Below are 26,598 nucleotides of genomic sequence, written 5' to 3' on the forward strand. Positions count from 1 at the left end.
TACTAGTTGCAAATTGTACTTGAAAGCACATTCTGCTGTGCAAATTACCAAGTTCTTTCCGCTCTCTACATAATTAGCAAAATGTTTTAGAACTTTAAAAGCTGTAGAAAAACCCTGAATTGTTTAAAAGAATGTCCCATATCTGACAACACTTACGGATCCAAAGTGGACAGTGCAAGACAGTCAAACACGCTGTAGATACATGGTGTATGGGCACGTGAACCTCCCTGCACGACATGTACACGCACAGCCGGTTTGTGCAACCGCAGTGTTCATTTTCCAGATCCTGGGCAAGTTAGGGTGTTAAAATCTGGAAAGACAGTAGATCATAGCACAAAAGCTGGGGTAACAGATTACCATTAGAAGCAATAGGATTGGCCACTTTGTGGATTTGGGCAGGTTTTTTGTTTAAGTGTGTAATAATTATAGACACCGTGTTCATGAAGCAGAAATGATGGGGAGGAACCTGCTCTAATGGTGGTTGAGACTAAAGCTTATAGCATGTAGAGAGCATAGAGAATCACATGTACTTTTACGATCAGTTAGAAACTGAGTTCAAAAGACATCCTAGTGGGAGAAACAGAGGCCAGAATTGTTTCCTTAATGGTGTAGATCACTCCTAAAATGCTCTTGGTAGGATCATTACTATGTCTTTTCTTTTTTTCCTTCCATGTACAGAAAGTACTATGCAAGGACATCCCTCTGGTAGGCAGGGATGGGGGGATATGATGTGGGAGAAGTATTCTTAAGTACACAGGTGGATCTTCATGAATGCACGTGACTTCCGGCACACAAGCAAAAGGAATGGATTTTACCACTCTACAGCCAATATATTCCTCTTCAAAGGGATGTACTAATACCAGACAAGTATTGTCAAATCTCTATGCTACATGCTAGGCTTTGGTATTCTATTGCTTCATTCTGACATACCAATACTGTAGGTCATGCTAAAACACAAGGCTGTTTCTCTGAAAAGGACTTTTTCTACAGGAGTTTGTGTTGATATTTTTATTGCGATAGCACATGGTAGCTTCGATTATGAATCAAAAACCTTCTGTCATGAAGTCTCATACTCTGGGAAAATCTTAGATCCTGACCCAGAGATCTAAGGCAAGGAATAACTTGAATTCCAAAACTATTTGTTTTGCTAACATACTGTTAAAATTGACATGAATGACATGGACTGACTGCCTGTAAATACAGTTGCCTTTAAAAATTGCACACAGCTCAATTTATCTAGTTTGTGAATGAAGCTGTATGCAATTTTATATATACTCGTATATTGTAAATACATATATATGTGGAGGAAGGAATTAAAGAATAAACACTACTGAGAATGTCAGTAATCAGAAAGCACAGGGGAAAACATACAATATTTTGTGCATGTTTCTGTAAAAACTGCCATGTTTTCAAAATTATTGCTTAAGCTTTTCAATATTAGCTGAAGCATTAATACAATTTTTTTTATTATTTCAAAGGTAATGTAATGTGTCTAGTTAAAATCAGGCTTCTAATTTGTAAAAGTTACATTTACTTAATATTTTAAAATGAGCAAGTACTGTGGATGTTGGCTTCCTCAGGCTCACTGTGGGTGTAACTTTTACCTTTAATCATGGTTGGAGCGTTCTGATCTTATGTGGTTTGTTTATGGAGTTTTGAGTATCTAGTATTTCAGGAAAGCGACCCTGGCAGCCAAGCAGGATCACGTTGAGGCAGAAATCCAAAGTTATCCAAAACAGCTCCACCAGTGTTCACTGATGTAAATTAAAATGTTAAAAGTTCAGGCTGGCAGGATACTGTTTAAATGGTTTCAGAGTTTAGTATGAAGGCCAAAGTCCTGCCTCTGTATTAGGTATAGAAGGCTGACCTTGAAAAGAGAAGCTCCCCACACAGGAAACTTGCACTGTATATTCTGAAAATATAATTAAAAAATCTGAGAGAAAATTAATGATACATATTGCATACTGAACTTTATTAGTTAACATTTCTGAGCTCATTGGTGACTGTAATATACAGATACTATTCAGAAATTGCTTTTCGGTCAAAGCACTCCTGCAAGACAAGGAGGTACCATCTGCTTTTTACATTTCACAGAGATACAGATTTTTCAGTGGTAGTCTGAGAAGCTGATGGACAAAAAAAAAAGTCAGCAGAGATTGCTGTCTGTTGCCTTATTAGCCATGTTTTTAATGGATGTATTAACAGTTACAACTCTGAACTGTGTTCTAATACCTAGGGCTTTTCCAGCAGACTTGCTGTAAGTATTAAAGAAGAATGCTTCTTAATAATGTTCTTGTGACCTCTTAATTCCTTGCTCTGTTTTTGATGGAATTGGATAATTCTGTTTCTATTCCTTCCACTCCAGTGATAATATAAAGAGGAGTTTTTTGACTTTTCAGATTCTAGGTCAAACTTTTCTCTTGTAGGGGAGGGGGAAAGAGACTTCTCAAATTCAGGGTCTTTCTGGACAATTTAATCTGATCAAAAAACAGTGCTTTTTTTTTTTCCCTCTCAGATTTGTAGTCAGCTTAATTCTGTGTAATGCTACTAGAAGCAAAGTAGCAATGTTTTGCCTTTGAACTACTTTCACATGTACCCAGTGCAGCTTGCACAATGAGGTTGGGATGGAGAAGGTGTTATGCACTTGATCCTTATTTAATAAGTAGAAGGGATTGTTTTGGTGGGACCACTACAAATATACAATTTTTTATTTTTTTTTTAACTCTTCTGTCTGCCCCAAAGCAAATCTTCTGCATTCACCCAGAGTGGAATCAGCTAGAGATCCTCATTCCTTGCACCTAACCTCCACCTGCAGTGCTGCAGTCTGAGTACGAGGACTGGAAGAGGCTGCCCAGGGGCAGTGGTGGAGTCTCCATCCCCTGCAGGTCTTCAAAAAACGGGTAGATGTGGCATGTCGGGACATGGCTGAGTAGGCATGGTGGTGTTGGGTTGATGGCTGGACTTGGTGGTCTTGATATTCTGTGATTGTGTGTAGCTGCCCCAGGTGCCCCCGCAGCCACGGGAAAGGCAACGTAGCAAGTGCCCTTCTTAACGTGTACAGGTCACAATGAGGCGACGTGGGACGTGGAGGGCTGGCTGTGAGACACACAAACCCACTTCCTTCTCATCTCTCGTCCTCCTGGTTGGTCCGTTAACACCCGTTTGACAGCTGGGATACAGCCACCCCTCGCCCCCGCATCCCTCCCCTGTTCGCAGCGGCCTCCGGGAAGCCCCTTCGCTCATTCCAAGCTTCAGACGGAGGTTTTGGCTGCTGGTCTAGCGAAGCCGTCCCGTTGGAGGAAGGGCTGTGGCACCAGCGGCACCAGCGGGGAGGAGGAGGCGGGGCCGGCCTGCAGCGGCCGCTGCTCCTTTCGCGCCGAGGGACCGGTCGGGCGAGGCCGGGCGGCGCCGGGCGGCGCGGCGCGGGGAGCCGGTCCCTCCCTCTGCTCCCTGCCGGGCCCCAGACCGGTTTTGTGCCCCTCTGGCTCGTCGCATCCCAATCCCCTGCGGCTGGAGAGGTAACGCGGGGGCTGTCAGTTGGCTTTGCCGGCGGGATGCTGCCTCGGGAGGCGGGGAAGGAACCAAATCAGGGTTTGCTTACGGCTTTCTGTGGATGATGATGCGTAGTTTGGGTTGCCTTTAAAAAAAAAAAAAAAAATTATTTATTCTGAACGTCAGTTGCTCAGGTGGCGGCTGTGGTATTTTCTCTGTATTCCTTTCTGTACGGCGTGGGTGCAAAGCGGAGCACTGGCAGTCCCCAGGGCAGCGTCACAGGCAGGCACAGCTGTCCTGTCAGTCAGCTCTTCCCTCCAGATCTCCCTGCCAATTCAAATCAAGTAATAGGAGGGGATCTAACAAAACCCTATAATAAAAACCTTTCTTGTTTTAAAATAAGGGAAGTATATTTTGCAGGGAGGTACTGAAACATGGCTGTTACTGGCTGGTTTCCATGGTTCAGGCCTTAACCCTCTCATATCAATTCCGCTCCATGATTTCTCAATTGCTGATTTTGTTTGTATCAGGGGTGAAGTTTAAAAAAACAAAACAAACAAAAAAAACCCCCCTCAACCCTGATGTGAGTAAACTAACTACTCACTTTGGTCTCATTAATCCAACTGGACATTGCTTGAACGTAGCAGTATCAAGAACCTGACAGCATGAAACAGATGAGGACAGCACATCTACTATCACGCTCCGCGTTCACACTTTGAAACCGTTCCTGCTGAGCGGAACATCCACTCTCCTTGCTTAGTCAATCCTTTCTTTCCTATACACCACTGTGAACTACGCACTCGGGAGCTGAAGCTGTTGTAGGTGGGCTGGGGTTCCTCAGAAGTATTAACATATTTTGTGTCAACTACATGACCTCAATAAATGGAATGTTGCCCGCGCAAAGCTGAATGGAGAGCAATATCCTTCTGTTGCTTACCAACATACGCCCCTTTCAGAATTACAAAATTAAGTACATATACCCCGGGGAAGTCTGTGAAGGGAAGGGAGGCACTGGTAGGTTGCTGATGCTTTCTGTTCTAGCTAGTAGATTGGCATTTGTGGATTCCCAGTCCCAGTGAATGGAAGAACAATCTTATGGAAAAAAAACCAAAAGTGTCACTTACTTCATTTTAAAAGACTGTGAGACCACAACTATTTGGTTACACAAGTAGTAATTAAAGGTATAGAAAAGTACTGGAATTTGAGTAAATTAACACCTTACCTTTAAAAAGGAAAGAAAGCAAAACTATTACTTTAGAACATATTGAAAGTGTTTGCCTATGGCTCCATATTCTCCCTCTGTGCCTCAGCCATGTCTCAAACCAGTTTCATATCAGAACAGATGAAAAAAAAGCCACACAGGTATTACAGTAGCCCCTGTCTTTGTTTATGGCATCAATCATTCCCAAATATCAAACATATTACTATAAACTGAAGGCTTGATAATTGTGAGAAACAGCTCTCTGACTTGCTTCCAGCAACTTAGCAAGGAAGGAATTTCCTGACTCAAAAGTTCTGGCTCAGCTTGAGTGGTGTTTTATATGGCCAGAACAATGTAAAAGACCAAGAAAATGCTGTTAACACTGAAATGTAGTTGGTGGAGAATATACACTCACCTTTGCTGTAATAGAGAAGAACACTAGTAAGCCTTGTCTTCAGATACGTGCACGTGACTCTTGCTGGCTCACACTTGTAAAACTACAGTAAATATTCGCACAAAAAAAATTCTGACATACAGAACGCTACACTGGCATATCTCTTGTTAGCATCCATGGGACAAGAAGTGGGCCAGTTAGACTGAGTAAATACAATAACAATTACCCACAAGCAACTTGGACTTTATTTCCTACCCTGAGAAGTATCTCCATGGGATATAAGTGGCAACAAAGAGCCATGTTTTATGAGCCTAACCTGAATATGGAGTACAAGTTGTGCATAGTCCTGATCTTTATTCAAACAGGCCATCTTCTGTTTCTTAGATATTCACTCAGTGGGTTTGTGAATAATGAAGCCTAACAGAACCACAATTCTTAAACTCCCCTGAAAACCAAGCTGGGTCTGGTCAGGTTTAAAATAGGGGAAAAGTGTCCCCTCGTGTCTGTGCTTCAGAAACTATAGTTGCTGTTCTTAGCTTTATGAAATGGTTCCTTGCACTGCCACGCACACAGGCCCTGTGACGCTTTCAGAACTAATGGTCCTGGTAAGTGATGTTGACACCTTTATCTTGTGCTGATAAGGAGGCACAAATAGATGGATAGATATATTACAGCCATGCTTTTAAGGAGGAAATAACAGGTTAGCACACATCACTGCAGTTCTAAAACTTGGATTTTTTTTTTTTTTGTGCTTGTCTTTGTAAGCTGAATACTGTTCTTCTGTTAGTTTCTGTCTTTTGTACAGCATTCACAGGCTGCAAAAATCATTTACTTCCGAACTAGGCCGTGAGAGGTTTTGTTATCTGATCTGTGGGGAAGGAAAAAACATCCCTAAGAAGTCTTGCATCAGGAAAATAACATTACTTGTTTCTCTCTAACTTTTGTACCTTTATTGCTTTCCTTAGGTTTGCAACAATGGCAAAGGAGGATATTGAAAATGACAATGAAGATTCTGAGCCATCAGCCTGTGAGAGAAATGGCATGATTCCCATGCATGAGAAAGCCGAGGTAATTAATTAGGATCTCAAAGTACAGTTTTAGTCAGAGGAACTTTCCTTTTCCTTTCTTTTTTCTTCCTACATCTGTTAAAATCCCTACATCTGAAGAGAATACAAAGAGAGATCTCCTAGTAGGAATTAACACAATTAACAAATGCTCAGTTTTTGAAAGTCTGTGGTGTGTTGGATTGCCCAAAATCAGTGACTGCCATTTGAGCTTGAAGTGGAAAATGCATCAGCCAAAGTTTTACAATCAGCTGTGGAAGAGAATTAAATGGACTTAAGATTGCTTCTTTGCTTTCAAGTTGTGCTATCTGTCCACTTGCTGGAAGTTGTTGATGCACCTCTTCCTTTTTTTAACAAAAATTTAAAAACCTCACAGTTTTAAAGCGCCATATGTGTATTTCTAGTGTTGACTTCCATGGCTTTAAAGAAGACTTGCAGTAAATGCAAGTAAGATTAACATTCTTAATATAAAATGCATTTTACAGCAAACATTTAATATTGACTGTAAAGATAAGTACTGTATGGCGTACCTCTTTACACATGGGTAGCTGGTGATCACAGAATCACAGGGTGGATAACCAAGTAACTCCATGCTGAAAGCTCACAAGATCTGTGTTCCAACTGTGACTCTGAGTAAAAGAGATATATATATAGATATATATAGAGAGAGAGAGATGAGACAGAAAAATAATGGGAAATGTGGAACTATTACTGGAGGAGGGCCAAACCACAGTAGAGGCAAGAATTCCATGTCCATTGTATGACAATGAGCTGACATGAAGGTGAATAATCATAAGGGAAGGTAGATGATTAACTTGTCAAAAATAAGGACCCTAAAATGAAGTGAGACACATATCCAAAAATGGTCAAAAAGTGCTTTGGCTATGAATATGGATAAGTAGATGAATCAGTATAAGAGAACAGCATCAAGGATCATTCTTCAAGGAGATAACACCCAGGGTAGTATTCTCCATCTCCAGCTTGACTTGAACCTTCCAGCAATGGATCATGTGAGTAATGCTTGCACTGGCCCGCTGTTCTGTTTCTTTCATCTTTGTCTAATGACAAGTAGGTTTTGTTGGTTTGGTTCAAGGCTTTGCAAACAAAGTTAATTTAGGAGCTATATTAAAGGCACTGTCTCACTGGAATGATGCTAATTGCTAACTGTATTGTGGAACCCAGTCTGGAAGCAGAACTGTATGAAACTGTAGAAAATATTGATAAATATTTAGATTGTATACAAGGCAAGCTGAACCAGGCCTGTTAATATTATTTCTTCATCAAATATGTTGATATTGTTGTTGAACAGGTGCTATTTGTATTCAGACAGGAGTCCTCTCGGTTGCAGATAAAAAGGCAAATGTCTTGCAGTTCTTTGTGCCATGCAAAAACAAACACACAACAAAAAAAATCCCAAATTTACTACAAAGCTGGACCACTCCCATAGTGACTGTGTAGTTAACATAGTCATCTGTAGACAGTGTGGATCTAGTGCGCCACAGCTGACTTCAAGTCTTGTACACTACTTCAAATGTATACAGTGCCACTTCTGAGAGAGTCTCATTGTTTTCATTCAGGAGGGACCAACAGTAGATGCCAAAGGTACTGATGGGAATGTACAAACAGAAGAAACTGCTCTCTTAAATCACTGTGCTCAGCAACCTCCGGAACCGACAGCAGGGTCTTCAATGCCTGCAAGAACATGGAGGCAAATATTTACTTGTCCTCCTCAGGGTTTACTGGCCCGAACAGTAACAAATGGTATGTAAGAAAGATAGAGTTTAATTAAACTGAGAAATGGCAAATTAAGTACTTGTTTCTCTGGATGTGATGATATCTGTCCATTGTCCTTGAAAATAATGAAGGCAAATAGCTGTATTTTATACATTGCACTTTTGTTTCAATGTTTTAGCAGGAAAAAAAAAAAGGTGAAACAAAGATTTGAATGTATAGTTTTGTTCCTCCATCCTCTTTTCTGTGTTTAATAGGGTAGGTATGTTTTTGCATTGCAAATTGTTTTCATCAGAAGAAAGACCTCCTAATTCTCATCTTGATAAGTTCAATTTGGTGTGAGAGCATTATTATAAACACAGTGGCATTTTTGGCACACTGGATGGCTTTTTGTTGAACTAAGGCAACAGATATGAGACTTTGCAGTGATACTTTCTTTTGTTTCTTAGCACTCCAGGCTTGCAAAGCCAAGAATCATAACTACGAGGCAAATTGACCCATTCTGTAAGATTTGCCCTGCACTGAAGGCTCACAGGGAGAGAATGCCTGGCTAACCTGTTATGTCAGACTTTTTCAGTGGCTTTGACTGCTTCCATAGCCTCCATTCTCTCTCACTTGGGATTCTTAAGCTTTTATGTTTGGAAATCTACTGGTCTTTCCTTTGCCACATGTCACCCACAAATAAGCTTAAGAAAAATCCAATCTGAAAATACAATACATTTTCTTATGATTATGAGAAGGTGGATTTATTCAACACATTTTTTTTCCTCTTCTTCAGTGTCTGGGTTTTGGCAGGGATGGAATTAATTTTCCTCTCAGTAGCCAGTACATTTTGGATTTTGTATGTGAAGAATGTTGATAAACACACTGAAGTTACCAGTAGTTGCTAATGAGAACAAGGACACTGTCTGGCTTTCCAGGTCTCACTAACGTGCAGGAAGCTGAGAGGGATACAGCCACTACAGTTGACCCAAGCTGGCCAAAGAGAGAATTCCGTGCCATAGATGCCATGCTCAGCATATAAGTGGGGGTTACTTGGGGCAGGAGGACATATCTGGCATCTCTTGCTGGCTCCCTCTCGCTCCTTTAGTTGCTGCTCTGTTTTGTTTCCTTGATCGCTGCTTGTGACGGGCTGTATCGGTCACTGGGACATCGGGTGGTGAGAAATTGTGCACTGTTAATTTTGTATATTTTAGTATCATTATATTCTGTTATTATTGTAATTTTCCAGTGCTATTCTAGTAAACTGTCGTCATCTCAACCCACGAGTTTTCCTTTCTTCGCAATTCTCTCCCCCATCCTGCTGGAGAGGGTGAATAAGAAACTGTGGTGACTTGGGCTAAACCACAACATTCAGTCTTCTGCTTTTATACCTACGCATGCCTGTTCTTGTTGGATCATTACAGGGACAGATTTGGGAACCAGGAAAGAGCACAATATTTTCACATATTTTACAATATTTTCACTTAATGTTCTCATAATATTTTTCAGGAAATTATTTTTTCCTATCTATTATCCCTCTTTGTTTGCTGTAACAAGGGAAGTATCTATACTACTTCAGGCTGTCCAGAGACATCACCTTCTTCAGACTTTTTTTCCTAGGGATAGCAATGTGTTGGACAAGCACATCCAGCCGAAAAAAATAATACCTAAATTCTTTTAAAAATTAGACTGGAGCTGCGGTCATTAGATCAAAGATATGTCAGGCTGTACAGCAGCAGGTTCTTACTGCAGTTCTGAAGTAGCTGAAGGAAGATAAGCAAATGCGAGATAAGGTAGTGAAAGTCTTTTTGCTTTAAGTTTGGGCCCTGTTAAGTGCTTTCCACAGTGGCCCAAGGCTTACTCAGTACTTTTTGGTCCCTAATGATGTTCCCTGTTACCATTTTTTAAAGTATCTTAGCATCTATAAAACCAGAACATCAATTTAGAGAACATCAAAGATTAAACACATTGTTATGATTAAACTAATTTTTAAGGTAAGTGATTTTATTTCTAAAAGTCATGGTATCTTTTTCTTTAGTAGAAAACAAAATGTGACCTAATAGCAAACAAAGTTGTCCCTGAGAGATTATTAACTGTGAATATTTCTTGTTTTGTTCCAGTTGCAATTGTGGTCCTGGTTTGGGCTGTGGTTTGGTCCATCACTGGGACTGAGTGTCTCCCAGGTGGAAACTTGTTTGGAATTCTGTTTCTTTATTTTTTTTCTGTCATTGGAGGTAAAATTTTTGGATTCATTAAAATACGAACATTACCCCCTTTCCCTGCTCTTCTGGGTAAGATATCCTTCCGTATTTTCTTCCTCGTATTTGTGTTGTTCAAACTGTCGAGTTATATCTGCATGCTAGATATGTTCGGATTGCAAACAAACAAACCGTGTCATGTTCAAAATCTGTAGCTTTTCCAAGTGACGTTTATCTGGTCCTCTCCAAGGAGGTGCAAAATTCCCCAAACTGGCTCAAGTGAAACAGCCTATATGTTACTGAGGCTCTCCTCTTAATTCTTTGGGGACCAGAGAACTGTATACTTACAGATTCAAAGGTTATTGTCCCTCAGTCTCCTCTGTCACAGTTACTTAAATTTGGGTTTTAATATCACTAAACAGGACTCTTAATCTGGACCTCCTGTTTTAGTAGAATAATTAGTTCATAAGGAAGTTATTGTCCAGCTGTTTCACATGTATCTTGCACAGGGAAAAACACTCCAAACACTTTTCCAAAGAAAACACTACAGGAATTCCCTACTACTAGTAATCCAAAGCAATTTATTTCTTCTCATTCCTTTATCTCAAGATTACCACAACCTGAGAAAATTAATTCACCACAAGGAATAATTACTCTGAAGAGAGTTATTTTGAATCAATCATAACACTGTTTTTCATAACAACAATATTCTATTTTACATAAAAATGCAAAATAGAAATGGGAGATGAAAATGGCATTAATTTTGACATAATCAGAACCTTTTCAGACTTTTTTCCTAGAGGAGGTTTTGGTTAGATCAGTACAATATTGTGATGTCAAAGAAGCCAAAAAATGAAGCTCCAGGTTCTTCTCACTGCCTCTATACCACCCACTTACTATGCTTAGTGCATAAATGAGTAAAGCCGTTGACAGAAAGTAAAACTTCCTGGCAGAGTGGGCTACAAATATCTGCCTGAGTGCATGGATGTGATTTTGTCACCTGCATAGCTGGTGTTGTGCCTCACACGGTAGCACTACTTGCAGAAGGGCTAGGTATCTTCATGCACAGCTCTGTCCAGACAGCATGCGTGTTCTTGCACCACTTAGGTGAGTGAGAAAAAATGGAAATGAGAGGGAGGGAAGTTTTGCATATAGCATGCATACCTGCAATAATATGAACACCGAATGTAACACACAGCAAGTCTGCCCTTTCTAAGTAAAAACCCCCTGAAAAAAAAAAAGTTTCTGACCATTTGGATTCTGCTTTTTTTAATTACATCTGTATCTAAAAGTTATGAGTTGAGCATGAAACTGCTTGTCAGACAGGTAATACTGAACAGAAACATAAGCATGACAGGACATGCCTGTAGACTTGTGTAGGACAGAGTTCATTGTTCAGATCCCCAGTCTTTGAGGAAAATTGGAGATATCTATGAGTCAGAAGATGAGATAGATGATGTCTTTGAATATTCTTTTTTACACTAAAAATACAAATCTTGTACTCTTACATGCCTTACACTTGTGCTAGCTGCAGTTGAGTGTAATGTGGCTGGATGAGCACTTATGCACCTTATAGCAAGCCTCTCTCTAAGGAAAAAAGAAGTGAAATTGCTACTGAAACAGTCACATAGTATATTTTAGGTATACATTGCAGAGACATTTCTGCAGCAGGCAACATGGAGCAGAACAGTGAAGATATTCTTTGCAGTGGAGTTTTTTGCTTTTCAGTAGATTTCTAGATCAGGGTAGCTCTAGTGAATTGGACCTCAAGCAAACATTGCAAAGAGCATGTGATCATTATGCTAGCCTGACACAGTTGTCATGAGATACCATAGATTAATTATGCCACTGGTTTTTTTCCGAGAGGTGGTTGGAAGAACAATGACCAAAAGTTTAGCATGTTCTAGGACAAATAAAGTCCACAGCCAAGGCTCATAGCAAGCTGGGATGAAACTAAGCACAGTGTTTGTTTACTTTTTGTCTTTTTTGGTTTCATGTTTCTTAATGCAGCTGATATAAAATTATGCCACAAAAAAAAAAATGTATCTTTGAATCATCAGGACCTACAATGAATCTCTGCAGGTCTGTATTTGAAGTCACCCTTTCCTGTACTTGTATGTATCCTTCCAGAACTACAGTTCCGACAACTTTGCAGGAAGTTCCTGATTAGAGAGTTTTGCTAATATTTGTAAAGGTCTGATCTTGCAAGTAGCTCAAATAGAGGATAAGAGCAAGTTCCTGATTCTTCCCCCCTCTTTGCCTAAGAGTTAGTATTGCCAGAGCATTTTTAAATGCCTAAGTGAGTCCATGATAAACTGGTTTAGATTATATATCCCGATGAACTCAGCATTACAGTTCCTGTAGTACTGGCATTTCTTACACCTAAGAGGATTTTTAACAATTTCCAACTTCTGAGATAAATATGCAATATTAGATGATCTTTGTCTTTTCATGTTAAAACAAGCTAACAAGAAAAATGAGGTGTCTTTGCTTACGGTAAGTATGACCTGCATCTGGTGAACAAAGCTGAATTCTGTTGATTTGCATTAAAGCTACATGGCAGCATCCTGCAGGTTTATTCACTGGTGGTGGCCTGGTGTGTTCTTAGGCCGCTTTCATTGCTTTAAACATGTCCATCTCTTTCCATGCCTCAGGCTTCATTGTTAAAACATGGATAATAATTCAGACCATGAATTCTTTCTTTGTCTCTCATAAATACTTAATGTAGTGTCTATTTTTAGGAATTCTATGTAAGCTTTTAGTGCAATAAAAGTAAATCATTTGACAGGAGCTTATTTGCTTTCATTTAAGGGATGCTACTTGCTGGTTTCCTAATCCGAAATACCCCGTTTATTAGTGACATCATCCAGATAGACCTACGCTGGTCTGCAGCACTGCGGAATATTGCTCTTTCAGTTATCTTGACCAGAGCAGGACTTGGCCTGGATTCACAGGTATGGTACCAGCCATTTGTGAGAGGCAAAGTACACAACAGCCCTCAAAAACCAAAATTGGATAATTGGTTCTCTTAAAAATACTGAACTTCATACTGTTCAGTCTTAGAGGATCTGCAAATTAGACCATTACAGAAAGCACAGTTTCTATTGTATAGTCACATGTATGTTAGTATTGGCAGCTGGATTTGTAGAGTAGGCACACAATCCAAAAAATACCTGAAGAAATACAATTTTATTACTATTTTCCCCCTTGCCTTAAATAAATTTCCTGAACGTGAGCAGAACATCATGAGGACATGTGCTGCATGATGGTCTGTCAGGAAGAGTTTACACTCCTTGACAAACTCCCTGTCAGTTTACACTGACAAACTAAAACAAGTAATGGAAGGGATCCTCAGTCCTTGAAAGAGAAAGTTGCTTGTGTTGACATAAATAAAAAAAAAACCCAGCCAACCAAAAAATCCAAACCTGTATGTCTTTTTTACTCTTTTCTTTTTTTTGAATCATTGCCATTTTAATGCAAATATATTAATTGCAAACATGAGTCCTCCTGCACTGCAGAAACAATGCTTCACATCACAATGGAGCCCGTAATGCTCCTGTGAACAAAAAATAGTCTTTCTCTGCACATGATGAAATGTGATGTTCCATAAATTAATGAAGGCAAAGTTTTGCTTGATCAAAATCAGCTGGCTGAAATAAAGCTACACCATATTGGCCCTTATCTATTTAAGAGATTGCTGAAAGTTTATATAAAACTTAGATCAAGTATAGCTAGTTCAGAACTAAATTGATTTTTCTTAACCAAGAAAAACTAGGGAGTTGCCAATACTTAAGATATTTAGGAAACTAGGGTTTTGTCATTATTAAGAAATGCCTGACTTCCTAGATTACTATAATTTTTTTTTTCCAAGACATCGAAGCTTGTATGAGCATGGACTGTGTGTTGTTACACACAGCTTGGATGCCCAGCTATGTGAGATTGCTTTTCTTTCTATTCCGTGACAACTTTTTTTTTGCCAAGGGGGCTTCATCTTTGACTAATTTTTCTCCCACGTGGTAGCTTAAACTCTCATTTGGACTCTGTACGTAGCAATGCTTTGATGCAGTTACAACTGTTCCACGTATAATTGAAGCTGTGAAGGCAAAAATGTCAGTTGTTCTGGTGATTCTCAGCTCTAACTATGCTGGGATTAACTGCACTGGTAAAAAGTGCAACTCATTGGTTTTTTTTTCACATGTTAAAATTAGGGACCTGACCTAGCAGAGTCATATTTGTGACTATTAAAGGCAGCCTGTTACAAGTAAATGCTCTGTGTTAGAGAATTTTTTTAATAGAAGTTGCTGAGCCAAATGGAACTTGATCTGCTCTGTGTATCAAGAGACACACAGTTGAAAGAGATGCTTGGCTCCTTGTGGCAAGTTTATGTAGTTCTACAAGTTTTCATGATTTTTTCATAGATTTTGGGTTAATTTTTGGGGGGATGGTCATGCAGCTTGTGGGATTATAGCAAAATCTTTTGGATGAAACAAATGACCTCAAGTAACTGTGGGTAAGTCAGCTGTGTTGAGGGTGCTCTTTTCAAATGGATCCTAGCTCATCCAGCCTCTCACATTTAATTTGCTCTGCGCAAGAAACCAAACAGAATTTTCTGCCACTCCTTCCCGTGACATGCAGGAACATGGTTGAACCTAGATTCAGTGGGTTTCTCTGCCACCCTTAGAATTTTATATCCAAATCCAGTTGTGCTTGATCCTATCTCTGGCTCAGGCCATGTAAAGCTGTCACATCCTGTACTGCAGCTCAGAGGGGATTCTTTTAATAAACCATATCAGATCATAAATGTATGTCCTCTCTATAGTGCCAAGGGTACTGATGTCTGAACGTGCTTGTATATTGCAGGCTCTTAAGAAGCTCAAAGCAGTCTGTTTACGGCTTGCTTTTGGACCGTGCATCTCAGAAACATGCACAGCTGCTGTTCTTGCCTACTTGCTCATGCATTTGCCATGGCAATGGGGATTTATATTAGGGTAACGTATTCTCTTTTCTCCTGTATGTCAAAGGTGCCTGTTTTCACGCTACAGTTAAATGATCCAAGTGCAGTTAGTTCTCTGCACCAAGCAGAGACCTCAGTTTAATAAAGCTGTGCTTAGTCCCTGTGGTTGTTTGCTTACCCTTCATGTCTGGCTTTGTGGCTAATTTAAAGGTCACGTTTCCAGGCTGTGGAGAAGTATTTGCATCATTGCTTTTGTGTCTTTGTGATCTGGACACTTGAAGGAGGGACAAGGATGGTGCAATCCCTGAGTCTTTAACCACAACAGAGGGGGCTTTTAGGGACAGAAAATAATACTGCAATTTGGGAAATCTTCATACTATAATTCAGAATTTCCCCATAGAGAGATGCACGGAGAACAGTCTTCCATCACAAGTCAAGAATAAGAACATGGCGTGTTATATTCTGGAGTAATATCCTTGGAGAGGAAACCTTTTCCATCTAGTTCCATCTAAACTGGGGCACTTGGTCTGGACCCACATGCTAGAACAAGATGGATTAACTTCTCCTCTGCCACACACTGATTTTTATGAGAAGAAATTGAGCTCTTGAGTCATAAGCATGTCTAGACCAGGTTCCTAAATTGGACAATCAAGGTATATATCAGGGAGCATAACTGGCCTCCAGTGTGGACTCAAGTCTTACTCTGTGGAGCCCTTTACCTTTAATACTGTTGAGTTGGGCTCGTAGTAAAAGCTGATTGCAAATCTGCGTAGAAACATCCCTGCTCATAATTAGCAGGGAAAGGTAAGGAAAATACCTTATGTAAAGATCTGTTTATTTATACTTTAAAACAATTGGTGTCAGAACATTTTGAAGTTTTTAGATCAGTGCTTTCTATTTAAGAGAGGCTGAACCTGTGTGTTTTCAGTTTTGTTCTAGCTGCCGTCTCCCCTGCCGTGGTGGTTCCTTCAATGCTGATTTTACAAGCTGGGGGCTATGGGGTGGAGAAAGGTGTCCCAACTTTGCTAATGGCAGCTGGCAGCATTGATGACATTCTGGCTATTACAGGCTTCAACACTTGCCTTGGGATGGCTTTCTCTTCTGGTATGTTAGTTAATCTGTATGTGGTGAAATCCAGAACAAACAGTGATGTTTTGAAGAATGTGTGGTCTGTTATGACTGGTTTGTAACTGAATGACATCTCCTTATAAAGTTCATGTATGGACTTGAATATTGAGAGGGAAATTACCCATGGTCAAAAGTCTTGGTGTAACATTGTCTGCTCTGAGTTGTGGGTCACATCAGCTTTCAGAGAACATTTTTCCCTGTCTGCTCCCTCAGCTGCCAAGTCTGGTCCCTGCATGCCCAACATAATGCTTTCAAATTTCCACGGGTTTGGCAATGTTCTCGGAGTGGCTCTTTCTCTGGCTTCTCTGGCATGCTTTCTTGGCATGTGCTTGCACTATCTAGTTGTTTCAGGGTCATAGGTTCCCTCCTGAACCCCTTTACCCCCAAGTAATTTAAAGCAGGCACTGTCCTGGAACCACCCTTATAGGTCTACAGTGTGTTTTTTGTGTGAAGGGTCTGTGTATGGCTTACTGAACCTGTCTTACTTTCACCAAACAGGTTCTACTCTGTACAATGTGCTCCGTGGAGTGCTGGAGGTTGCTGTTGGCATAGCAGCTGGGGGGATTCTGGGAGTATTTGTTCGGTATTTCCCAAGCCACGATCAGGTAAAAACCCAGTTAAAAAAAACCTTTTTATAAAATAGAGATTCTTTGCTAAGGGATAATATTCTTAAGTCATTAATTTTCAAGCTTCACGTGAAGCTGTTTTTGGGGAAAGCTGACTACAGTGCTAACAGCTTCCAGGTTGCAAAGCCTATCAAGTAAGGGTGTTTTTCATAGGTGATTACTTGTTTACTGCAACAATAACAATTTATGATCTCATAGTCCTTCCTGAAGCAGTTTAGAACTCAGCTTATGTTCCTTGTCATACAAAAAGCCTTTTGACAATAAAATTTTGAATGGGCAGAGCAAAGAAAATATTAAATTTTCAAAATTTTAATTTCTTAGGAATTAAAGTCCAGAAAACCCCTCAACTCAACTGAATAGTTCAAGTCTCATTTGAAAGCTTTGATTCTTTCACAAAGGTTAATGGTAATTGCCATTTTCAAATTGCCATTTTAAAAATTAACAGAAGTAACCTTTTTGCTCCATTTTGAAAATAAATTTACTCTTTTGTTTGTCTCTTTTCCTGGCTGCAGGCATCTCTGGCATGGAAGAGGTCATATTTTGTACTTGGGCTGTCCATGTTTGCTGTTTTTGGCAGTATCTACTTTGGCTTCCCTGGATCAGGAGGGCTCTGCACATTAGTCTTAGCTTTTGTTGCAGGTGTGGGATGGTCTGATGAAAAGGTGAGTGTTTACATAAGAAGCATACCATACCAAAACTCCTTTGAATGTACAGCTTGCCAGGAGTGGTAATAGTGCATTTATGAAGCTTTAGGGGTTGTATAGATTAAAAAAACACATTCTACATTTATTTTGGAAGTCTTTAACATTTAGCATGACAGAAACTTACCATGTATATGAACATATATCGATACAGAGCCTCACATGCTGACAGAGAAATGCTCACAAGCTTTTCTTAGACATCTTAAGCCATGTAAAGGAGATTTAATTGTCAAGGCACTTGACTAGGAATCCAAAGCTTTATGTCCCAGCTCTGTGAGTGTCCGTAACCTTATACAGTCACTTCACAGTAAGATTCACAAACAGGTGTCCAAACACGGTTCTACAAATGGCCTGAATACCCTGAGCTTTTATTCCCTATGGTTTTGGGTGGTGAAATGGAAAACAGTAATTAACCATCCTCTCTCATCTTTCCCAAATCCCAGCCAGTGTACTCTGGATAAATTAGAGAGCTGGGTGTCCACAATAAATGGTGATACCAGGCCAGAAAAAAAAAACATACGAAAGACTGCTTTTTAATCGCTTTCTCTTAGCTTCTAAGCCTGCTTCCTCTTACCGTTGCTGCCCTGCTGCATTTCTGTACCTCAGCGTGTCTCACTGCCTCTTTTGTTTGATACCATCTACACTCAGTGTTTTTAGGGCATCTTTCTCTCCACAGCTGTAGCCTTGTGACATGCAGTAGAAGAAAAGGGGAGAAGAGAAAGGAAAGGGGATTAGGTGTAACAAAGTCCACATTATTATTCCCATCTAGATCCATCAGTAAGATCTCGAGGTTTGTTAAAACAATGAAAAAGAAACCATGGTTCCTATTTAAAGCATTACATTGTTGTCCATTTTTAAAGGAAGAAAAACTAATCTTGGGACTTAACTACTTAAGGACATTAAAACTGATAAAGTCTGTTGAAAAGCTTTTAAATTATTTCAGAAGGAAGGACCTTAAAAGAGTATATCCAGTCTATAAATGCTTAGTTTAAATTCTTTTGATCAGTGAATGAAGCTTCTTGGCCTTCAAACACCTTAGCTCTTTTATCAGATATAGTCAGAGATGCATACTGTGTACTCAATATATTACCAAGGTTTTCCTGCTGAGCTTCTCCAAAGCCTCACACTGTCCCTGGTATAAGTCACTTGGCAAATACTGTCTACAGAGAACAAGGAACATTGTACCTATTGCTGGACAGTTAAATGGGAAGTACACAGACTGAAATAATGCTAACATCTGTGTTATGGTTTAGCCCGAGTCGCCACACAGTTTCTCACTCACCCTCCCCCTCCCCAGCAGGATGAGGGAGAGAATTGGAAAGAAAGGAAAACTCGTGGGTTGAGATGAAGACAGTTTACTAGAATAGCAAAGGAAAATGACAATAATAACAAAATATAAGGATATACAAAATGAACAAAACACGATTTCTCACCACCCGATGTCCCAAATGACCGATACAGCCCGTCCCAAGCAGCAACCATGGAAACAAAACCCAGCAGCAAGTAAAGGAGCCAAAGGGAGCCAGCAAGGTAGAGAGAGTGATGCCCCCTCTGCGGGCACCCCACACTTACATACTGACCATGATGTTTATGACATGGAATACTCTCTTTGGCCAGTTTGGGTCAATTATTCTGGCTGTATCCCTCCCAGCTTCCTGCATCTGCACATTAGTAAGACCTGGAAATCCAAACAGTGTCCTTGGTCTCATTAGCAACAACTCATAACATCAGTATGTCTGTCAACATTATTCACATCTGAAATCCAAAGCCTGTCGGCTGCTGAGAGGAAAATTAACTCCGTCCCTGACAAAACCAGGACAACCTGTAAAGAGAATTATTTTTCTTGCCAAAAAAGAAAAAGGTGAGATAATAGGGAGAAACGAGGCAAATAAAGAAAAATGTTTAAAGGTCTGTATATTTTCACCTCATTCTCTTTAAGATTACAGAAGTTTTATTATTGCAGTAATCTACTCTTCCATTGACTGAAGAGCAAAACAAGTTGCAGGATCGGTCCCAGAGAGGATACCAAGGACTGGGCACATCTAGGCCCTGGACTCAATATTAAGTGACAGAGCATTGCACTTATATTTTCCACACACACACCAGCCTGTAGGTTCATTTGCTATTGTCGAACTCATTTAATTAAAAAATAAGTGCTTTAAATAGATATAGTATGTGTACCTCTTCACTTAAGTGGAAGATTCCTGTTTATCCTGGCAGCAGTTGTTTTAAGAAAATTGTCAGGTGTAAACACAGAGAGAAAAGATGGCCTTGCCCTTATACACTACAACACACTGGAAAGTTCAATACTTTTTGCTAGCAAGGGATTTCAGACTTGCTCATTCTAACTTTGCTCCCGCTCACATGGAGACAGGCCTCTGACTGAGCAAAATGCGAGTGGAGTTAGGTCATTACTTCAAACTTCCGCGGATCTGCCTCTGCTCAGATACAAATGGAAGAACACGTTTAAGCATGCAGTTCCCAAAGGCTCAGAAACCCCATGGCAAATCTGTTCAAATTATGTCTTCCTAAATACTGAAAATCAACTATGCTTTATTTTCCTCCTTTTGTCTGCAAGCTGCTCTGTTACTGTTCAAACATCAGTGATTTTTATTTTTCTTCCTGAGGTAGCAAGCATTTATTTACAAGCAGAGCTAGACACGCTCTGACCTTCAAAAAGTGCACAACTGATTTTGAATCTTTTAGTATTAGGTCAAAGAAGAAGGAGCAAATCCAGACAATCTTTATGATACATTTTCACTTTATTCTTTGCTTAATTACGTGTTGTAGCTACTTGGCCATATTTTTCTGAATTTACAGATTTAAAATTTTTTTTTTTTTTCATTGCAGAGGGAAGTAGAAAAAATTGTCGCAGTTGCATGGAATATCTTTCAACCTTTTCTTTTTGGTTTAATTGGAGCAGAAGTATCTGTTACATCACTTAGGCCTGAAACTGTTGGTAAGATCATTCACGAATTATCCAGCTTTCACTACTGGCTTCCAAAGAATCTCTATAAAGAAAAAAGCAGACTGGCTGCCCCCCCAAAAAAAACCAAAACCAAAACCCAACCCCAATTTAAAGCTACAGTTTTAGGAGGCTTATTCCCCTCAGGCACCTATGCACAAAATTACTGAGAAGTGTTTGTCGTTGTTGCAGGGCTCTGTGTTGCTACATTAGGCATCGCCCTAGTTGTGCGAATCATAGCAACGTTCCTGATGGTGTGTTTTGCTGGGTTTAACTTCAAGGAGAAAGTGTTTGTCTCATTGGCATGGATTCCCAAAGCCACTGTCCAGGTAAACAGTCCAACATCACTTTCATTCCAAGCTAAATCTATTGTCCTTAGCAAAGCTCCTCATAACTAGCAGAGCAGTACACAGGAGAGGATCAGGCTCAGTAACAGCAGAGTGTAGCATATGGACAGTTCATATGCTAAACTGCCCTAAGTCTGCTTGAAGAGCACATGGAGAACCTTCTGTATGAAGGTGTTTTGCTTGCATCCTGGGTTGTACTCTTAATAATGAGAGAGAACTGTACGTATACCATAGGAAGTTTAACTGTTTCTCAGCTATTGCAGGTTATTGTGCCTTTACATACAGATTCAGAGAACTCTCAAAACAAAGGTAAAAGTGTTTCCTTCTTACACCACATGAAGTGTCTGCAGGGACAGTCATACCAGACGCTCAGAATGGGTTTTCAGTTTGTAGTCATTTTGGGAAGGGGTAGTCTGACAGCCATATTGCTAGAGAAGCCTCAGGCTGGCTGCATTCCTGCTCCTTCTTTTTTCAGTGATCATTAAGTCATTTAGACTTTGCCTCAATAGCATGATTATTTGCAAACAAGTTAATAATCAGAACCAGCAAGGATTATTGCAAGATTTGTGAACTAATTTTTCAGAAACTGCTACTAGTTGACTGCTGTCAGGACACATTCTTAAGGTATGGCATTTTAACAGCTGCAATATGCAATACGCTGGCCCATTTCATTAAGCACGCATTCTCCAGAAATGTGGATAAGATGGCAGCTAAGCAATGTTCTTCACAGGAGAGAACCACCCAGATAAACTCATTAGCTTAGGAAATTCAAAGGGTAGTCAAGTGAAAATTGTTCTCCTGGATATAATATAACATCTATTTTTCTATGTACTGCCTAGAAACGAATGGGTGGAATGTACTAAAAATTTATGTTAAATTTATGTTAAAAGTTGACTGATGATTTGTCCCTTTTCCCCCTTCTTTCCAAGTAACCACTAAAGGTTACTTGCTTCATCTCAGCAATGTTTTCTTTTCTGCAGGCTGCAATAGGTTCCCTTGCCCTGGATACAGCAAGACGTCATCAAGATGAGCAACTGGAAAAGTACGGAATGGATGTACTGACAGTAGCTTTCTTGGCTATCTTGATCACCGCTCCAATCGGAGCCCTGGTTATTGGCTTGGCAGGGCCCAGACTTTTGCAGAAGGCTCAGACAAATAGCAAGGAGGATGAGGAAGGTGCTGAGGTTGGAGAAGAGCCAGAGGCCTGTGAACCTTCGTAAGACAGACATCTACAGGACTATGGTCCTTTAGCTGTTCTGAGTAAACACAGCATGTCTGTAATCTTTCCGGAGGAAACTAAAACAAGTGTCAGTTACATCTGCTATTTTAAAAGCAGCCCTCGTGCAGTTTTTATAAAATATTTTTATGTGTTGATGGTGCCTTAAGAGATGAAATAGCTAAACATACAGTGAACAGGCTGGCAGTCAGTTAGCAGTCAACAGTTTCTTGAAATGTGTGGGTGTGAGGCCAGGGAGAGGATCAGAATTGTTCAGGCATGGAGTGGAGTCATGAGGTGGAATATAAACAAAAGAAAATGGAGACTAATGTGAATAGCATCTTGATGGTTGAAACTGGGCCATGAGATGACAAGTTCAACAGCTCAAAGAATGCAACTTCTGAATAAGCGACTGCTGACATACAGTGAAGGAGTCCTGCCATGGGTTGGTGATTCCCTCTCCTTCCTCATTCAGGTTCCAAAAACTTGCCTTTTCCTATCGCTATTCTTCCTCACAGCTCATGCACTCCTTTGTGTCTTCAAGGGACTGCCAGCTTTGGTCATAGCAAGAAACAGTAAGTGGTACTTATGTGCTGAAAGAGACAGCTGGGTCCAGTTCTGGAGCCCTCAACACAAGAAGGACATGGACCAGTTGGAGAAGGTCCAGAGGAGGGCCACAAAGATGATAAAAGGGCTGGAGCACCTCTCTTATGAGGACAGGCTGAGAGAGTTGGGGCTGTTCAGCCTGGAGAAGAGAAGGCTCCGGGGAGACCTGATAGCGGTCTTTCAGTACCTCAAGGGGGCCTACAAGAAAGATGGGGAGAGCCTGTTCAGTAGGGCCTGTTGCAATAGGAGAAGTGTAATGGTTTTAAAATAGTGGGGGGTAGATTTAGATTGGAAATTAGGAAAAAAATTTTTCAATGCGAGTTATAGAACACTGGCACAGGTTGCCCAGAAAGGTGGTAGAAGCCCCATCCCTGGAAACGTTCAAGGCCAGGCTGGATGAGGCTCTGAGCAACCTGATCTAGTTGGGGATGTCCCTGTTTCTTGCAGGGGGGTTGGACTAGATGACCTTTGAAGGTCCCTTCCAACCCTAACCATTCTATGATTCTATTATGGGCTGTGGTAATGCAGGTGTTCCTGGTGCTGGTAGAAAAAAGGACTCAGCTTGAAAATGGGATGAGAGTTATGGGGAGGCTATGAGGACTGGGAGAGAGTTGCATGGGATTGGCATGACTGCCTCTTCACCTGTGTGTCTCAGCCTTTGCACAACATGATGTCAAGGGATAGAAAGACAGCTCTTTGGCTACAGAGAGTGGCTATGTTCTGATGCTGGCCACTGTAGGACAGAGGGGAGAGCTTTTCTCAGGTGCCGTTTACTGACAGGGCAAGGCCAAGGTGGCAATGAGTTGTCCCTTTCTTCCTCGGCTTCTTTTGGGGAACTTGGCAATGGCAGCAGACCGCTTCTGAAATAAAGATTCATAGGTCAGCCGGGATCCCCTGTTGCTTTGTCCTAAGGTAGTACTCATCTGGCTGAGAAAATGCCATAAGCAGGTCCTTCTTACATCTGCATCTAGATAGCAAGTTTGGACACAAAGAAAACCAGGCATTTGCTAAAAATATAGCCAGTTACTTCTAAGAGGTGGCTGGCTGGATTGACTGTGGAGAGTGGAGGTCTCTCAGATTTGCCAGGGCAATTTTTACCTCTGACTGACACGGAAAACTAATATACTTGATATGAACAGCCTTGAAAATACAGTGCTGAGAGGGATGGTACAAAGCGAAAGGAGCCTCATCTCACCCACCTTCAGAAAGGCTGCAGTGTGAAGGCAGGCGTCACGAGGAAGCAGTGTTCAGGACACAGCGCTACCACCCTCAGCACGTACCCACAGATCCTGTGCAGCTATGGATCAGGGTAATGACTGGCAATGCTCCTGTCAAATGTCTCACCAAAACTTTTCACCAGGGGGAGCAAAAAGCTCAAATGTGGTTTTCTTTATTTTATTTAATATAGATGCCTCCAGCACAGTCAGTTGCAATATAGTTTACTTTTGATTTTCTCATTCCCAGAAGTTTCCTTTCTCTTCTCCTTGACTGTACTAAAGCCAGGAGTAAACCTCTGTTGATCAAAATCCTGCTCTTGCCTTTAGTTTTGGTATGTTAGGGTTTAGTATTGACAAATACCAGTAAATCTTTCTTAATCTGCTACATTTTCTACAAGTAACTAGCTCCAAGTAGGTCACTCCCAGCTCCATTCTGAGGCGTGTAGTCAGTACAGCATCCCCCAGAAACTATGTTTATTTTTCAGTAAGGATGTTAGATTGTGACTGTAATTGAAGTGGACAACACCTCCCTGCATATTTCTACACTACAGTTCACTGAACTCATTTTACAGGATACTGTATAAAATATATTTGATGTGTCACGATATTTTTGGCATTAGTAAGAATCAATTCTATTTTATCTTTTAATGTAACACAAATGTACAAAAATAATTTAAAGAATACTATCTGAAACTGTACTATTTGCAGAGTGTCCACGTTTGCCTCCTATACAGAGTAATTACAGCTTTGGTATGTGTGTCTTTGTATACACCTTCCTCTCCAAGCCAAAAAGAAAGATTCCTCAAAAACATTAAAGGTTCATAGCCTGCAATTCCAACACAGTGATAAAAATACTAGGAAATTCTTTGGTAAGTTTCCCCCTAACAGTTGTCAAATACATGGACCTGTTTCTCACTATACATATTGCTGTTCTCTCTGCTTCCTTCGGGAATGTACAATTTTTAGTTCAGTTCATATTTGTCCCCTGACCAGAAAGGAAGATGCTTTCAAACTGCGCACTGACCAATGGTTAGGGTGCTGCGCTTGGTGGTTATTGTGTCAGCCACTGACATCTGTGCCTGTTCTGCCTACTTTGCATGGCTAATGGAGGCACTCTGAACTTAAACAGGGGTAGTTTTAATAGGAGGCTATTGTATTTGGAAATTGTAATGTCTGTAAACCTAACTGGTAAGATGAGGGAATATGATGTTCAGTTCATGAGTGACTGTCTATAAAATAATTCTACTTGAGTAAAACTTACAGGAGTAGAAGCTTTGTATAGTTCACATTTTCATAAAATTTTATAAAAGTGGAATCCTCCTGCAAGGAGGGATCACTAGGCCAAATCTGGAATCTGTTCAATAAAAGAAGTGTGATGTGTAAGGATTATAGCCCTTTAAATTTGAACACAACCTTAAGCATGCAAGCAAACCTCTGACAAACAGCCCTTCTTCACGATAGCTTCTAATACTTGCTTACCATCATAACAGGATCTCGTAAGTTTGATTTATTTTTCTCTTAACCTCAGTCGATTCTCAATTTATTCATTAGATCACTCCCACCATTCTGAGTGCTTGAATAGCTATACCACTGAAAAGCATCATCTTGTTCTCTAATCTAAATGAAATTGAATCAATTTTCCTTTCCTTGCCACCATATGTGTATGTTTCTCACAAGAACCCTTTCCCCCAGCTTTTATTAAATCTTCTAAAAGAATCAGGTTGAAGTTATTACATAGACCTGCACAGAGAAAATGAAAAGCATTAATGCTTTATAATGCTCCTCTCCTTGCCTTCCAGAAAGGAAGGAAACACTTGCATCTTGTCATTAAAAGAAATGTTGTATCAGGGCTAAGAATCTATGAGACTGGGGTTTTTAATAAGTATCATGACAATTCCAGCTGATTTTAAACAACAGTTAACTTTGAGAGATAGGATGTCACTTTTTATCAGAGTTTGTACAGGTGAAGTAATGACATTTAAGACCACCTCCCTTTTAACAAAGTGCCATGAAATCATTCATGAATAATGCATAAATTCAAGCCAATAAAATCTTTATGCCATGCCAGTCTCTTATTGGTAGGAAATAAAATTAGAGCACAATGTGCAGTAAACTATGACCAGAGGACTTCCACTGTCATGCAGACATAATCACAAGCATAATATGGGAGAGCACTGAGCACAGTATGCATCTGCAGTTCCAGAAGGTTCACAAGAACCTCTGCAGCAGAAGAGTCTGACGGCATTCCTGGCTGCGAGCAGCAGGCAGAGTTACAGCAGGCAGCATATGGGAAAAGACAGAAATTGGCCATCTGGAAGTAGGAAGTTGCACAGGCCAGCGGATACAGTGATAATGTAATTATAATCACTGCTTTCTCTGTCTTTTTCAGCCAAACTGAGCATTTCGGGGAATTTAGTCTGCAATCTAAAATTAACTGTGAAACATTCATGGTGTAACACAGCCATAAAACAGTGAATCATACTGTGTCATAAAATGGTTTGGGGTGGAAGGGGCCTTAAAGATCATCTAGTTCCAAAACCTCTGCCCTGGACAGGGACACCTTCTGCTAGACCAAGTCGCTCAAAGCACCATCCAACCTGGCTTTGAACAGTTCCAGGAATGTATGATACGGTTTTTGCATTTTGCTTATTAAATAAATTGAGTGCAAGAGATCAAATTTTGTGCCAGCTGCACTTCGGTTATATTTACTTTGTCTAGTAGTTGCCACAAGTCAGACACTTTCTCTAAACATTTGCTTTACAAGTTTATTTGTAGT

At 40.4% G+C, this 26,598-nt stretch overlaps 1 protein-coding gene across 1 annotated transcript; it reads left to right on the forward strand.

Moving 5' to 3' along the window:
• The first annotated feature begins 3,114 nt into the window (after positions 1-3,114).
• Positions 3,115-25,205, forward strand: LOC104478110 (sodium/hydrogen exchanger 9B2). The gene is made up of 12 exons (XM_086746191.1): positions 3,115-3,518; positions 6,053-6,155; positions 7,729-7,912; positions 9,985-10,155; positions 12,874-13,016; positions 14,923-15,050; positions 15,945-16,120; positions 16,643-16,749; positions 17,283-17,432; positions 20,322-20,430; positions 20,629-20,765; positions 21,764-25,205. The coding sequence occupies exons 2-12, from the start codon at positions 6,063-6,065 to the stop codon at positions 22,001-22,003; spliced, it is 1,638 nt and encodes a 545-aa protein (XP_086602317.1). The 5' UTR covers positions 3,115-3,518; positions 6,053-6,062; the 3' UTR covers positions 22,004-25,205.
• Positions 25,206-26,598: the final 1,393 nt, after the last annotated feature.

The sequence above is a fragment of the Chlamydotis macqueenii genome, chromosome 4 (assembly GCF_036417535.1).
Source record: "Chlamydotis macqueenii isolate bChlMac1 chromosome 4, bChlMac1.mat, whole genome shotgun sequence".
In the NCBI taxonomy this organism is placed as follows: domain Eukaryota; kingdom Metazoa; phylum Chordata; class Aves; order Otidiformes; family Otididae; genus Chlamydotis; species Chlamydotis macqueenii.